The sequence below is a fragment of the Natator depressus genome, chromosome 11 (genome assembly GCF_965152275.1).
Source record: "Natator depressus isolate rNatDep1 chromosome 11, rNatDep2.hap1, whole genome shotgun sequence".
Classification (NCBI taxonomy): Eukaryota; Metazoa; Chordata; order Testudines; family Cheloniidae; genus Natator; species Natator depressus.
In genome coordinates, this window is record NC_134244.1 from 23315954 (window position 1) to 23330539 (window position 14586).

At 36.3% G+C, this 14586-nt stretch overlaps 1 protein-coding gene across 1 annotated transcript in view; it reads right to left on the reverse strand.

The window, feature by feature from the left end:
• Positions 1-1951: 1951 nt before the first annotated feature.
• GTDC1 (glycosyltransferase like domain containing 1) overlaps positions 1952-14586 on the reverse strand; it is a 291732-nt gene continuing 279097 nt past the window's right edge. Inside the window, exons 8-10 of the mRNA XM_074967297.1 lie at positions 12128-12198; positions 11345-11436; positions 1952-3062 (exon numbers count right to left, since the gene is read on the reverse strand). Coding sequence (XP_074823398.1) covers positions 2979-3062; positions 11345-11436; positions 12128-12198 — 247 coding nt within the window. The 3' untranslated portion in view covers positions 1952-2978. The remainder of the gene's footprint in view (positions 3063-11344; positions 11437-12127; positions 12199-14586) is intronic.

Sequence of the window (14586 nt, forward strand, 5' to 3'; positions counted from 1 at the left end):
GTTATAAAGAGGGCAGAAATCAATTAGTCTCTGTGTCGACTGAAGGTAGGACAAGAATTAATGGGCTTAATCTGCAGCAAGGGAGGTTTAGGTCAGATATTAGGAAAAGCTTTCTAACTATAAGGGTAGTTAAGCTCTGGAATGGGCTTCCAAGGGAGCTTGTGGAATCCTCATCATTGGAGGTTTTTAAGAACAAGGTGGACAAACGCCTGCCAGAGTGGTTTAGGCTTACTTGATCGTGACTCAACGCAGGGGGCTGGAATTGATGACCTCTTGAGGTCCCTTCCTGTTCTACATTTCTAAGAATTTATGTGCCTCGAAAAGTAACAGGGACTTCCACTTTCTTTCAAAAGAACAACCTTACCGGTTCTAGGGAAATTGTGACATCATCTAAAATTTTGACTAGACTTGGAAAAAGGTTGAGTTCAGGTCAGGCTCAGCTAGTTAAGTCTGACCTAAACTTGACCACTTTCCTAATCTAGAAAAGGTCTACATGAAAGTACCTCAATGTGTTCCATTACTACAGCAATGGGAGTATATAAATATCTGAACAGTTAGAAAGAATCTTCTGTTCCTCCCTGAAATTTCAATGACTCTTCATCAGTAGTGGAGAATCTATTAAGTTCTCAAAGATGCATTTATAAAACAATATCACATACAAAAGACTACATTAAATTAACAGCGATGGAACCAAAAACCAAAAAAAAAAAAAAAAAACCCACCTAGAGTTAAGGCCTGCTTCTCTCTTTGGACTTGATCCAAAGCTCACGGAAATCAATAGGAGTCTTTCCATTGCCTTTAATGGGCTTTTGGATACAGCTCAATGTTCTTAACTCACAATACCATGCCTTGGGATAGCAAGGGTGTCAGAACAATGTGTGAGGGGATTGTTGCCTATGGGCCAGAGCAGGAAATCAGGACTCCTAGATCCCTTTGATGGTTCTGACACTGATATTTTAAGCAATTTAACCACACCATGCCTCAATTTCTCCATCTAAAAAATACTTATTTGCCTCCACATGGATGTTGTGACATTTAATATTTGCAGAGATACTCAGATGAAAAGCACTATACAAGTGCAAAGTAGTATTATTACTTATGTGCAGCAACAACTAGACTGACTGTCAGGATGAAATGACAGCTTTAACTGTTGCATTAAATGTCTAATGGTCGGTTTAAAGCTGAAGTTTGCAGTAATTTTAGTGTATGTACCAATAGGGAGAAGCAAACATACATGCCCAGATGATTATTGTAAAATTACATTTCTTCAGTATCAGTAAAACATCACAATGTTTACAAGTGACCAATCAGAATGTCATGTAATAATTTCCCTGATCAACAAAAAGCATACATGGAATACTGGTATGCGTACACTATCTCTCACACTGTAAAATCTGAGACCACTACAGTGCTTGATGGTATAACAAAATAGATTAACTACCACTTCCGAGTTGTAAGTGCAGAGTTCACAAGTATGGATAACAGAGAATGTTTAAGAAGGAAACATATTACTCAGTGCATTTCTCTCTGAATGGCAGAAACTGGGGTGTACTGTGGAACTGAGGGAAACACTGGCAAACCTAAAGAAGAAAACTCAATTAGTATTCAGGTGATAGAGGCTTTTTTGGAGGTGGGGGAAGAGTAGCTATCTTGCCCCAAACGAGGGAAGTTAAAGCTTATTTGTCAATTAAGAGATGGCAGTGTTAGCAGAGTTTAAACCATAATGACTTACCGAGAATTCCTGTTTACCTCTTGCTTCTTCCCAGAATACAGTTGAAAATCTTGGAGTTGTTATAACATTTTATTATCATTTGCAAAACAGATTCTAAATTCATCAGATAAAGACACAATTGTATTCATTGACTCTGTCACAAGGATATGCACAGTGATAAGCATACAGATGGATGTACACACTTATACATGAATGAGATATGTTAATTAAAAATTGCAGTGGGCACTTTATTAAAAATTTATTGTACAATCTAAATCTTCAAAACATTTCACATCAGCAAACATAGCAGCTTAATGCTTAGAATCATAAGTGATTTATCTTTAAAAGATTATATTTGTAACTGAATGCAAAGATTTTTGATGAACTGCAGTTACATAAAAACTATTGGTTTTTATTGGAAGTATTTTGACTGTTATCTGTTTGTTCTCCATCCTTGAGAGAAATAAAACAAGTGTCTCAGCTTTCATTTTATCGGATAGATGGCACCATGTAGCATATTTCCCATGCTAGTTTGAATTACAGCTGTTTATCTTGCAGCTTTCTTTAAGATTAATTAAATGCAAATGTAACTGTGAATCATGGGAATACCTGCCAGACCCCTTATTAATACCTTCACTTAAAAACCCTGTGCCAGAGAGTCATTAATTTGCAAAAAGAAAAGTGCTTTGCCTACAAACAATTTGTAGATGGCTGCCCAATTAGTCCAGTAGCACTCTGATCCTCCTTTCAGGCCCTGTGGCCCTTTGAGGACACAATAAGGCTCCAATGATAACCTGGCAACCTAGGTAGAAACTCAGCCAAGTGTGAGCATTTGAAGCTGCAGTTTGGCTGCCATCATGTCGGCGAAAAGAAAGAATTCAGGCACCATGTCATCCAGTACAAAGGATAAAAACAGATTCAACCGGAAATTCAATGTGGCACCACATATGGGATACATGAGTGCGGTTATACAACAGGCCACATATTTTTTTTGAACAGTCTCCTGCATGTGATGCCGAGGACATGTGTAACCATCATAACGTCTCTAGGAATCTGTATTTAATTTGAGTTGGGGTGGTGGCAGGGATTGGAGATCTGAAGCCGCCACAGGTTTGTGGCAGATGGCTCTGTGTCAGCTATGACAAGCAGCCAGGCTCAGCTTCCTCTGCAGATTTTCTTTTCTCTCTGATCAGGTAAATATGGGCACACTCTGGAAAGTTCTACAGATTCTGCCTTAGGCTGCAAGTTTGTGACTTAGCCCCATCTGTCACAAATCTTCCCTAGGTTCTGTTGTGAGCAGAGACCTGAATTTACCACGTAGTGCTGCCCAAGAAAACTGATCCATCTCACCCTATGAGAAAAAGAAAAGGATTCAAATGAAGGAACACGAGCTGCTAAAACACAAAAAAGCTGTCCTTAGTGTGAACAAAACAACATGAATGCTTGATTAACATAGAACTATTTCATTTCTTCGGAGGTAGATTCGGAAGTAGTGCAGATAGTATAAATACTACTGTAAACCAGGGTCAGAAAATCCTGCCCTCTGATTGGATCAAAGTATTAGACTCCCAATCCCAGGATGGATCATTTTTGTAAACAAGTGCTGTTTGCTGCAAAGACCTCACCTGATATCAGCACGTTGCTGCGCTTTGGGGGTGTCATGTCTGACTGAGAAATTTTTAAATCAGAACAAAACCAGAAGATGCTTAAGTGATGATTTCATTTCCTCTCCCCAGAAACAAATTTCACTTTTAAAGGGACAGTCACAGGTGAAGCATCACTCTACCAAAATTAGGAACTGTGCAGTTTGGTTTAAGAATGGTGCAATCATGAGGTTTAGCACAACTTGGTTTACAAATATGCTTATTTTTAACACTCACTTTCTATTAAATAATGTGAACAGCAGAGGCTGGAAAGTCCAGAAGACTAAGGAAGGGATATGATGCCTGCTCTTCGCCTCAGCCACTGGTTCAAATCTGATCCAGGTCAGTAGTGACTCAGTTACTGATTTTTTTTTTTAAATGATCTACAGGAAATTATTTGGCAGCCTCAGTTTATTTGCTATTAGACAAGTATTCATGCCAACAAACAACTGTAAGTGTGGTTGGCAGTCTCAGCAGAGATGCTGCCAAGGACTGAATGGGCAGGAAGACCAAACTATCTCTCCCACCTTTAGACAGGGAAGACTATGGCGGGGGCATTATATGGACGTTTACGGTGTGCTGTATTGCTATCAGTTCTGTGGATGGAAGACTTCAGTCTCCAGCATTTTTAATCTATCATTTTTCACATGCACTGAACTCAATTTAAATATTTTTTTAAGTAAAATTGACAGGATTGAGTAGCTGTAATGTGGATACTAGTCCTGATTTTACCAGACTAGTCCTGATTTTTTGGCCTTTATTTCATAACAACCTGCTGTAGGATACAAATAAATTATAATGTCCTTCTCCATTGTGTGTACATCAGTGGAAGTGTGTTTAAGTTTTATGGTGTTCTGATAAGCCAGTACCATTACACCACTGAATATTTGTGTGGTTTTGTTTGTTTGTATATATAAAACTGCAAAGGCCCTCACTGGTTGTTATGCGAAGGAGTGGAATATGAGTCAACCAAAAGTTTCTAAACCACCAATAGCTGAGTTGGAGGGGGAGGGGGTACAGGAAGAATTGGTACACTTCCAAGCTCCACCCACAAAACAAACTCCCCCCACTGGAGGCATGAAAACAAGATTTCACTAGCAGAAGAGTAATTTTCCATAGCACAGTGGACTCTCTTTTTTCTTGTATGATTTTATCAGCAATTAAATAATTAACATTGCCATTTAAACTATCATCATTAGACTTCAGAGTTAACATTTCATTCAAATTAAGAGGGCCAGTTCACCCTATTCTCAGAGCTACTACTTCAGGATATCTGCAGATTCAGGTAGACAGCGCTGCATCAGTTTATGCTCCATTAACATTTTTAAGATTATCTTTGCAACTATAAGAACTAGAGTTTATTTAATAGGAAAGCTGACATTGGAAGAACAATATGCAAACATTCAAGAAAAAAACAGTTCACTAAACCACTTTGAACTGGCTCAGTTTAAACCCTGTAAACCACCTTGTCCTCTTTTTTTAAAGTAACAATTAGGTCGAGAAGAATCTAGGAGGAGAAACTTGACCAATGCAGTAATTACCTTTGGAACTCAACATTCAAATACATCAAATGCCTTTGGAAACAAGTGCTCAGATAGTGGGTCTGTGACTTGGATGCATTTTGAGGCATGAGGCTAACTGCCTTAAGCCATCTGCGAAGTACACCAGACATCTTCCATTGCACAAACCAGCATGGCTTGTAATTCTTTCCTCATTAATTTTAACGTTTCAATAATCAATTTTAGGGTGCAGGCTGATGCATCATCTGTTCCCTGCTATTGTTACAATATGAAATACTTTTAAATCAGAATAACAATATCACAGATAATAAATAAAACCACCTGGAATCAAAAAGTAGCCTGTCTATCCTATACAATCCAAATGACATGACTTTGTGTCACTCTCCTTCCCCTGCTTGTTTTTATATTTCTAACAAGGAACACAATGGAACATCTAAGTAACTGAGAAACTAAAGACAAATCATCTCTCACCAATCTATTAGAATTCTTTGAATGTGACATTAAAGTAATGGAAAAAGGAGAACCAAGTAGATATAATTTACTTAGACTTTGACAAAGCTGCTCACAAAAAGTTACTGAAGAAACTAAGTCATCATGGGGTCAGAGGCAAAGTGTGGTCATGGATCAAAAAATGGCTAAGAGACACGAGACAAATGGTCAATTTTTGTCACAGCAAAGGATAGCACTGGGTTTTCTCAAAGTTCCATATTAGGTCTGATGTTATTTAGCACTTATTATTTCTTTATTAATCTTATGAAGGTGGTAAGTAGTGAGGTAGCAAAATTTGCAGATGACACAAAATTAATTAGAAGACTATGAGGAACTACAGAGGGGTTTAACCAGGCTAGGTGAATGGACAACATGATGGAAGATGAAGTTCATTATTGCTAAATGCAAAGTAGTGCACGAGATAGAATTATCTGAACTACACATACACCTCACAGGGTTCTAAATTAACTTTATCAGCTCAGGAAAAAGGATGCGGTGAACACTGCAGACAGCTCATTAAAGACCTCTGAATCTTCAGCTATGGTCAAAAAAGTAAACAAGATATTTGGATGCATGAAGAATGGTATGGAAAATAATACAGAACATGTTGTAATGCCATTATATTAACTGATAACATGGTCTCATCTGGAATACTGTGTGTAGTACTGGTCATCCCATTTCAAAAAGGATTGAAAAGATTGGCATTATTTACCTTAGAAAGGAGACAAATAAGAGTGGACATGATCTATCTATCTATCTATCTATCTATATATAATGAATGGCATAGAGAAGTGAGATTGGGAGCATTTATTGTCCCTGTCTCACAACACAAAAACGAGAGGACATTCAATTTAATTGAAAGGTGGGAAAATTCAAAACTAATAAAAGGAAATACTTTTTTACTCAACGTATCCTTATACTGTGGAACTCATCACCATAGGATGTAGCAGAGTCAAGAGCGATTGAATGTTTATTCAGATAACAGTAATATCCAGAATTATAATAGTAAATTACAGTTTTGGGAAGGGACATAAAACCTCATGCTCCAGGGTTTAAGCAAATCTCTAACTACTAGAGATTAGTATGACACCTTGGGTGGGAATGTCACCTGTAGATTATTCCACATCTGCCTGTGGCAGGGTTCTTAGACCTTCTCAGGCCTCCAGTGCTGGATGCTTTGAAGACAGGATACTGGACTAGATGGACCATAGATCTGGTCCAATATTGAAGTCCCTATGTTCATAACGGGACAGTTTCCCCTTCGCCTTTATGTGGGCGAGCAATTTATTTTTTCTTGGGGGAGGGGAGGAATGATTCAGGAGTAAAGCTTCCCCATGCTCTTGCATGACCTATATAAGAGCTGCATAGAACCACAAATCTCTGCTCTCCTGTGCTATTATTCTTGGATGCATGACATCCCAAAAAGAGCAGGAACAGCCCACACCATGCTCATAGCAATGAAATTAGCCAGCTGTGCAGTGGTGAGGGCAGGTATATGTTGCACTCAGTGCAGGTGTGCGACTGGTTTTTGGGCACCAAGGAACTCAGAATGCCTCTTAGCACTCCCTCTAAGCCCGCTCAGCCTGCAACACCTAGCTATGCCTAATTAGGAGAGCTGGATGGGAAATGGTTTTCCCAACCTAGGAAAGGTTTTGAGATTTCCACAATTTTTTCTGCCTTGAATTGGGACAAAGAGAAAAAAACCTCTGAAATTTTCATAGAACTGAAATCATTAAATATTTCATTCTAGAAACAATATATGCTCATAAGGATCCCTGGCTGTCTGCCTGGCAGGCTGCAGCCCAGGTAGGGACCCTGGAAGCCCTGGCAGCTGCTGATATGATTCTTGCCAGTTTAACTGCTGCCCATCACTGAATAGCAGTATTAAAACTGAACAGACTCTTGGTGTCAAGTTAACAAGAGGCCGACCAGTGTCACCACTGGGCAGCAGTAAAACTGACAAGAATCATGTCATGCCAGTTTCTATTCAGCAGCTTCCAGGGCTTGCAGTGTCTCCAGCTCCTTATCAGCCAGGCTAGCGGGCTGCCAGAGCCCGATGGGCCTGGAAGCCCAGGAAGCCCTGTATTCTTGGTTTCTTGCATGGGAGGTTGAAAGGGAATTGGGAACCTGGAAACCCTGCAAGTGCAAGCTCCCAAGCTTTGAGGTTCTGTGGTCCATCAGAAGTTTGTCAAAATCAAACCATTTCCAAAAACCAGTTCATTTTCGATTAATTGGCAAATCCTGACTAAAAATGATTCATCAGAATTTTTTACGATTAGTTCTACTAAATAGCATGATTGAGCCCTTAGACTGTAAATTACTCAGGGCAGGGGAAGTAGGCCTGACTGGGATATTACTTACTTAAACTTGTTTCACACCAGTGTAATGTCACTGACTTCAGTGGAGGTACTCCTGATTTAAACTGGTGTAAATGAGATAAAAATCAGGTAATGTATCTTTTCATACACATGTAATGTACTCTTGTGGTGTTACAGAAATAATAATAGTAATATCAGAAAACTGGCCAAATTCAGCTCTCAGTTAAAGTGATATATGAATGAATTTGCCTGTATGAGCTGAAGTTGATAGAAAGCCTAGCTCATTAAGCTGGCATTGGGAGCTGATGTGCCATTGTTATTTGTTTAGTTCTGACTGAGAGTGTACTGGCTTAGAATACAAAAAAACAAAGACCAACTTTTAGCTAAATAAAACTAGAGCAGAGCAAATAATTGATAACAAATGATTCTGTGTGATAACTATCCCCTCTTCATCTGTTAATCAATTGTGGGATGGAGCATTCAAGTTGAAATGAGCTTTCAATGCTATTAAAGTATAAAGGGTAAACAGTGTGTACCATGAAAAGTCCTTATTAGGTACTTACACTACTTATGTATGTTTTTAAAATACTATAAATATGTATTTATGTAATATACAGTTAACTGTTACAGTCTATTGTGCTAGCTTGTTCGCTTTCATGGGATTGGAGGGCGGGGGGGGAGGGGAGGGGAGGGAGACTACTTGTTTGAACTTCCATTAACACAAATAGTGACACTCCAGGCCTTGTGTTCTGGTAGATATCAGCTTTACTTGGGCGTTCAGAGGTACTTGGCTTCACTTTATACTTCACAGTGCACCCAAGACTTATTCACAACACAGCCTTTGGTGTCCTAAATTTTTTAAGTTGATTGCCTTTTTTGTAACAAGTATCATCTATCTTCCTTTGCCTCTAACTTTATAAGTTGGCACAAGCACTGCATAAAATCGACAGAATAATGCAGCAATGTATTTGACTACTTTCAATACTCTTAATAATACAATGGCAACAAAAATGAGCAGAAAATGTAAGCAAAGGCTTATTTCTATTTCAAGACTTATGAGACAGAATGTCTAAAATGTAAAGGAAAAATATTCTTTTTGCTTTTATAGAGTTTTTATGTCTCTTTGTAGGAACAGACAGCTGTAGTTTGAACTTCTAGTAATGGAGCATGCCAGAAAAGGTTATGAAAGAAGAAAAAAGGAGCAAGTTGCCATATCAGATCTCTTTTCCCACTTTTCCTGTATCCCTACTGTACATTCTGTATATGGACTCCTAAATGTAAAGCAACTAATATCTGTGAATAAGCATGTGTATGCCCCAGATGAGTTCACTGCTGAGGTATTGTTTACTGCTAGTTTAAAGTGTCTTAAGAAGTATTTAATTTACAACACATTTCTAAGTGGACATTCTTTCAGAACCTTTTAATGGTAGTTTATTTGCAAAATAAACAATTCTTGTATATTTGGGTCAATGTGCAAAAGGGAAGAACTTTATTCACATTCTCAGAGCCTGATCCAAAGCCCATTAAAGTCAAAGGGAATCTTTTTTACTGACTGTCACAGGCTTTGGATCAAGCTCTAGTTTAGTAATTCTAAAATGATTTTTTCCCAGTCCTTCCAGTGCTACTTGTTTCAAAAACTACTACAAATGCTTAAAACATGCAAACACTCAGTTGCAGGGTTAATAATCTGCAACTTGAAGTGATGTGAGAAACTGCTCCATTTCTGTGGTGGCACTTTACTTATAATTCATTCACCAAGGAGTGTTTTTTCAAAAGGAGGCACTGGACGCAAATGAAGCATTTTGCTTATGGGGCTGTGTACACATCCCACTCTGTGCAATACTTTGATATCAGACCCTTTTAGTATCAAAGTTGGTTCTGCCACTATTTCCGTTTTCAGCATCCTAGCACTCCCTTCATGCAGGAGCTAGGAATCCATACGCATAAGGTAGATCCATGTGAAAGAAAACTGCTAACTGAACGCAAAAAATTGGGGAATGTCAAGGTAAACGTTTAAGGACTGTTTTCTCTTTGAAGTCTCCATGTATAGTACTGACTCAAGAAGTAATGCTGAATACTGGAAGTGTTCAGTCAGCATTTTAAACTATTATGAGCTACCTTCTGAACCATTGCCAAGTTAATAGACAATGAAAGATAATGAGCTTGAAATTGGGTGTTAAATTGCATTTTTGGTTCTCTCCTTTTTTACTTGAAGTTTAACTGTTTCCTGCAGAAACAACATCTTCTTTTGATGTATCATTATGTAAATGTCTATTTTTAGGTCACAAAATAAGTCAAACGTACATTCAGGACTAAATTATACCTCCTCCTGCACGGGTGTGCTAAAGGAGGGAGGGGGCAGGTGATGACTGCATTGAGAGGCCAGGCATTTTCTGGTTCACAGTGGAAGGAGCATGGGGATAGGGGGATGAGTGCTGCTGGTAGTATTAGTGGCCCAGGTTAGGAGAGGTTTACTTGGCAGGTCCACTACCTCCAGGCTGGGGTGGCTACAGAGAAAAAGAGAGCACTTTCTAACCTTGTTGAACAGGTATCACAAGGGGCACCTCTATCCATGCTCCTCCAGACCTCTAAAGATGTTGGGGAAACTTTTAAAAGTGCTTATGTGACTTAAGATCCTAAGTCCCACTGACTTTCAATAGGTCTCAGGCTCCTAACTGACCTAGATGCTTTTTAAAATGCTACGTGTTATGCCTTTATCATGCTCAGGCAATGTGCCTTGCGCCGGTCCCCGGGGCACTTGAAGCTTGTAAGAACCCTAATTTAGCACTCAATGTTGTAAATTTTTACATTAGCACATGTAAAAATAATAGCTATGTTATGAAAACATCACCATGTGATAATAGGTTATTAGTGAAATAATGTAAAAATCAGTACATGATCTACAAACACGTAACTAAAGAAAAGTTTAATTACTACCGTGGCGTACAAACGCATCTTAAAAATCTGAAAGCAAGTTTAGCATAGACTAATGGATCAGAATTTTATTGGTCATTCCAACAATTTAAACTTTTATTTCTTTAAAGAAATAATTGTAAAGAATAATGGTAGGATAAATATTAGTAAATGATGCTTTCAGTAAACTTTCTTCTCAATTCTTCATATAAGAAATTATAAGCACATTAAGAGTTAACTTTTACTTTGTTTAAACTTTTAGTACAAAGAGTTAAATATTCACAATAATTGCCAAAATAATTCCAAGAGGGGCAAAAGGAACTTACCTGATGTCATTGACCTTGACTTCTTGAAGACTGCAGATTAAATTATGATAGTAAGGTAGGTTTATCCTCATTAATATAATTGTAGGATCTTTCTTTTACTTTCCTTTTAAACTAATGAGTTACATTAATCCAGGTTCATTTTTATAAGCCTCTTGGGTCCAAATGTAAAGGACAGTCATTTTAGAAAACAATAAATTTTTTAAAAAGCATGTAGCATGCATTAAGTGTATGTATTTCATAAGGCCTAGGTTAATACAACTGGCATCTAGTTTAATTAATCCTTGTTAGTGTAACAACTAATATCCCTCCCTAGCATGTTTCCTTTAAACATTAGTATGTTAATTAAATGTTGTTGTTTTTTTAAGTTTTTTTCTTTGTACTTCAATATGGCGTTATATCTTGTAAAACTATTCAGAACGCCTACCTTATAGAGATGTTTCCTTACAATATCTGGTCTCTTGCAGAAATTCTGAAGCCTTTTAAAAAGCTGTTCAGGTGTAGAATACAGATATTCAGCTGCAGGAAAAACAGATACATTTTTAATGAAACAAAAACCTCAAAGCACACACTCGATATTAGTCACTTTACTAATTAAAAATGCATATTGCTCTGTGCCGCCTCGTGTTTTACATTATTTAAGCATGATTTTATAAGGTTACCTCAGCTCACAAGGATGTTTAATGCTAAATAAGACTGTGTAGTTGTGCTGTTTAGACATCTCCTTTGGGTGATTAAAATACATTATTCTAATGTAACACAATGCATATGTGATACATTTAGTGATGAGATTTTTTCAAAGAACTGGTACTATATTAGTGTGTATCCTGTACCACAGTTGCATATTATTAAGTATTAAATTGTTTAAATAATTTGGTGTGATTTTCAGGCCTCTATTTTTCTCTCTGTATATCATTAAAAAAATCTGCAAGCCATTGCAGCAGCACTGACCTTTTTATAAAAATGTATCATTATGGGTTGTGTATGCTAACAATGAAGAATGCTATTTCAAAACTTGCTTTTGTGTTATCTTGAAAGAACAGATGGTAAATATAAACTTAGTCTAATGTATTAAAACACATAAAATTTTCCTTAACACTAACATGTTGGCTTGCCAAATAAACAATTGCTTTTGCTTAAGTTTATTCTCAAACTTTACATGAATCATGTATTAAATTTCAACAAAAAGAATGTGCATTAAAGCAGCTACCTGGAAATATTTCTGGATACACCAAAGCGTTAGGACATAGTGGATAGCAACCACAATATACAGCTTCTATCCTAAAGATTAAAAATAATAAACAAATACATTAACAATACATCACAAAAAACACCTTTTGGTTCAACAGCATTTAAGTTGACTGCATAAAGCAGAAGTAAATCATTTTCCCTGTTCAGCAGTATAATCCTTCTAACTGCCAAAGTTGCTCTTTTTAAAGATAATTTTATTGATCATATGAATTACATAGAACAGAACAGCGAGCATATGTTTTGTTCACTGAATAAATCAAAGCGCGGCTCTGCATTTTTTTGTTTTTTAAATACTGTTTAACACATTTTATAATCAGCAGACAGACACATGTAACAACATGGTGAAGTATGGACAGCTTTTCTTAATAATGCTGCAGAAAAACAAGGATATTCATGCAATAACAATTACCTGACATAAAGTATTTTCTTCTTAAACTATAGGAATTCAAACGTTACACTTAAACATTGTCTAAGAAAAGTGCCAAGATGTTGGGACATCTTAATTCTATACACATGCTTCAGATCATGTGATTCAGGACACAAAATTTGTATTATTTTAATAAATACTGTCAAGAACCTTTTGCCAAAGCATTTAGTGGTTTATACTGTTGTTTTCTTGAGGAATAATTTACATAACCTTCCATAATATCAAACCTAAATATTTTATAATTGCAGAAGAATGTCAGAAAGTTATCAAATAGCAAATGTAAAGAGAAATTATCATGTTTATATTTGCATTTTGGTAACTGAACAGGTTAAAGTACTGAGTATTTAACTTATTCCTTCTGCATAATGATCACTGATCTGACATATAATAAACTTTGAAGATACAACTGTAATTTCTGTTGGCCAGAAATTACTCAGTGAAATTCAAAGCACTTTTTAAAATATGTTTATTTTATGAGAGTCTTTGAATTTATCCAACATGCTGACCAAAGGAGGACTTTATTTTTAACTTCAGCTTATTTCCTGGTCTTGTCAACAATCACTTTTTCAAATGTATAACGACAAAACAAATGCATTTGAATGTGTTTCTGTGCATTTTGTTTTTATTTTATTACATTCGCCTAACCTGGTTCAGAAAGAATTGTTTCCTTTTGTCCTGCTAAGTTTTGGGGGGGAAAGAAAGAAAGTTTTGTTTTAAATCTGTCCTTAGCCTTAGAAGGACCAAGATACACATTTTCTCTCAAATACTTAGCAAGATATTAAGAGCTAATTTTGTCATAATAAACTTTAAACAATTGTAATTTCATGTTTTTTCAAGCAACATTTTAAACATTAGCACAAATTTCAAAGTGTACAAAGTCTACAACTATATTTTTTTTATTAAGGGAAAATGTTTCTAGTATGCGATTTACTTGATAATTTTTCAGTTCTTAAATATTGTATCAAGATAGCAAAACAAGTAGAATTTTAACGTTTTCTTTCATCATAAAAGAAAAAGTGAAACCATGGACATTTCAGTTATAGTTGCAGGCCAAGAAGCAATCTGAGTCTTCAGTTGGCTATGCAACATCCCCTTACCAAAACCTTTGTCTGCATCAGGAATTAGTAAAATTAGAATCCAATATTTCTATACTTTGTTGGAAAAGATTTGGAATTATTCTTTCATTTGCAGATGATCTTATTTACATACTAATTTTCTACCTTTACACAGTAAAAACTGAATATATTTCCTCAGAGGTTCCTGGAATCGAACATTAACTCCTACATACTATACGCCTTTCAGATCATAATTCCTAGAGTTTGAAATATATTGGAAATAACACTCACTATATATTTTACATTGATTTTAGATTCAATATAAAAAGAACATGATCATAACTTTCACATATTTTTGTCATTTAGCAGAAAAGTATATCATGACAATAATGCAATTATTAATTATTTCAATTCTTAAGCATTACCAGTTAAATAATAAATAGAATTCCAATTGATCTATTGTTAAAATGGCTAGTAAATGACCTTTTTATTCCAATTAACAAATCATCTGCTAAATCTATGAATCTTAATATTCAGATCTATTCACTTCAATTCATACAATTTATCTGCAAATAGTTGTTGGGCTTTTGATTCTAAATATAATTAGCTGATAATTTTGCTTGGCTGAATTACTTTTCTGGAGGGCCTGCAAAGGCTCTCAGTTGCATTATCTAGCAATAATGAATCTGATAGGTGAAATTTTTTACTGTAATGAGGATGAGACACAGTTGTGACACCTGAGTCTAGTAATAACAGAAGACTGCTAATTATCGACAGCACTTTTTTGTGTGATGCACAGAGGAAAAAAATCCCTCATTATTAAAAAATAAAAAGTTACAATTATAAGTGACACCGGAGGAGAGTAAATAAAATGGAGTGATTAAAACATTGCTGCTTTAAGGGTGTTTTTAATTAAGTGGAAATGCTAATGTTGTC